Source organism: Lontra canadensis, unplaced genomic scaffold (genome assembly GCF_010015895.1).
Source record: "Lontra canadensis isolate GAN:19392208 unplaced genomic scaffold, GSC_riverotter_1.0 scaffold142, whole genome shotgun sequence".
NCBI lineage: Eukaryota > Metazoa > Chordata > Mammalia > Carnivora > Mustelidae > Lontra > Lontra canadensis.
Genome location: NW_022631136.1, coordinates 2,469,598 through 2,470,014, shown reverse-complemented (window position 1 = coordinate 2,470,014; position 417 = coordinate 2,469,598). Strand labels below are relative to the sequence as shown.

Genomic DNA, 417 nt, shown 5'->3' with positions numbered 1-417 from the left:
ACATAGTGGGTCTGGGCATGGTCAAGCCACCAGGACAGAATCCAGTAGGACTACAAGAAGGGGATCTAGTGTCAGTGAGTCCAGTGACACTGAAAGGCCCTCTGAAGCCCCACAGACACACGCAAGATCCCCTCATAGCAACTCTGGATCTCTACATGGAGAGTCAGGATCTAAAGCTAGAGGGAGAAAAGAAACTAGTCATGGCCAGTCAGGAGGTACCAGGGGACATAGTGGGTCTGGGCATGGTCAAGCCACCAGGACAGAATCCAGTAGGACTGCAGGAAGGGTACCTAGTGTCAGTGAGTCCAGTGACACTGAAAGGCACTCAGGAGCCTCACAGACACACGCAGGATCCCGTCATAGCCACTCAGGATCTCAACATGGAGAGTCAGGATCTACAGCTAGAGGGAGACAGGG

General features: G+C 53.2%; 1 protein-coding gene across 1 annotated transcript in view; it reads left to right on the top strand.

The window, feature by feature from the left end:
* LOC116858784 (filaggrin-2-like) overlaps window positions 1-417 on the top strand; it is a 9,916-nt gene that overhangs the window by 7,720 nt on the left and 1,779 nt on the right. The window contains exon 8 of the mRNA XM_032843689.1: window positions 34-215. Coding sequence (XP_032699580.1) covers window positions 34-215 — 182 coding nt within the window. The remainder of the gene's footprint in view (window positions 1-33; window positions 216-417) is intronic.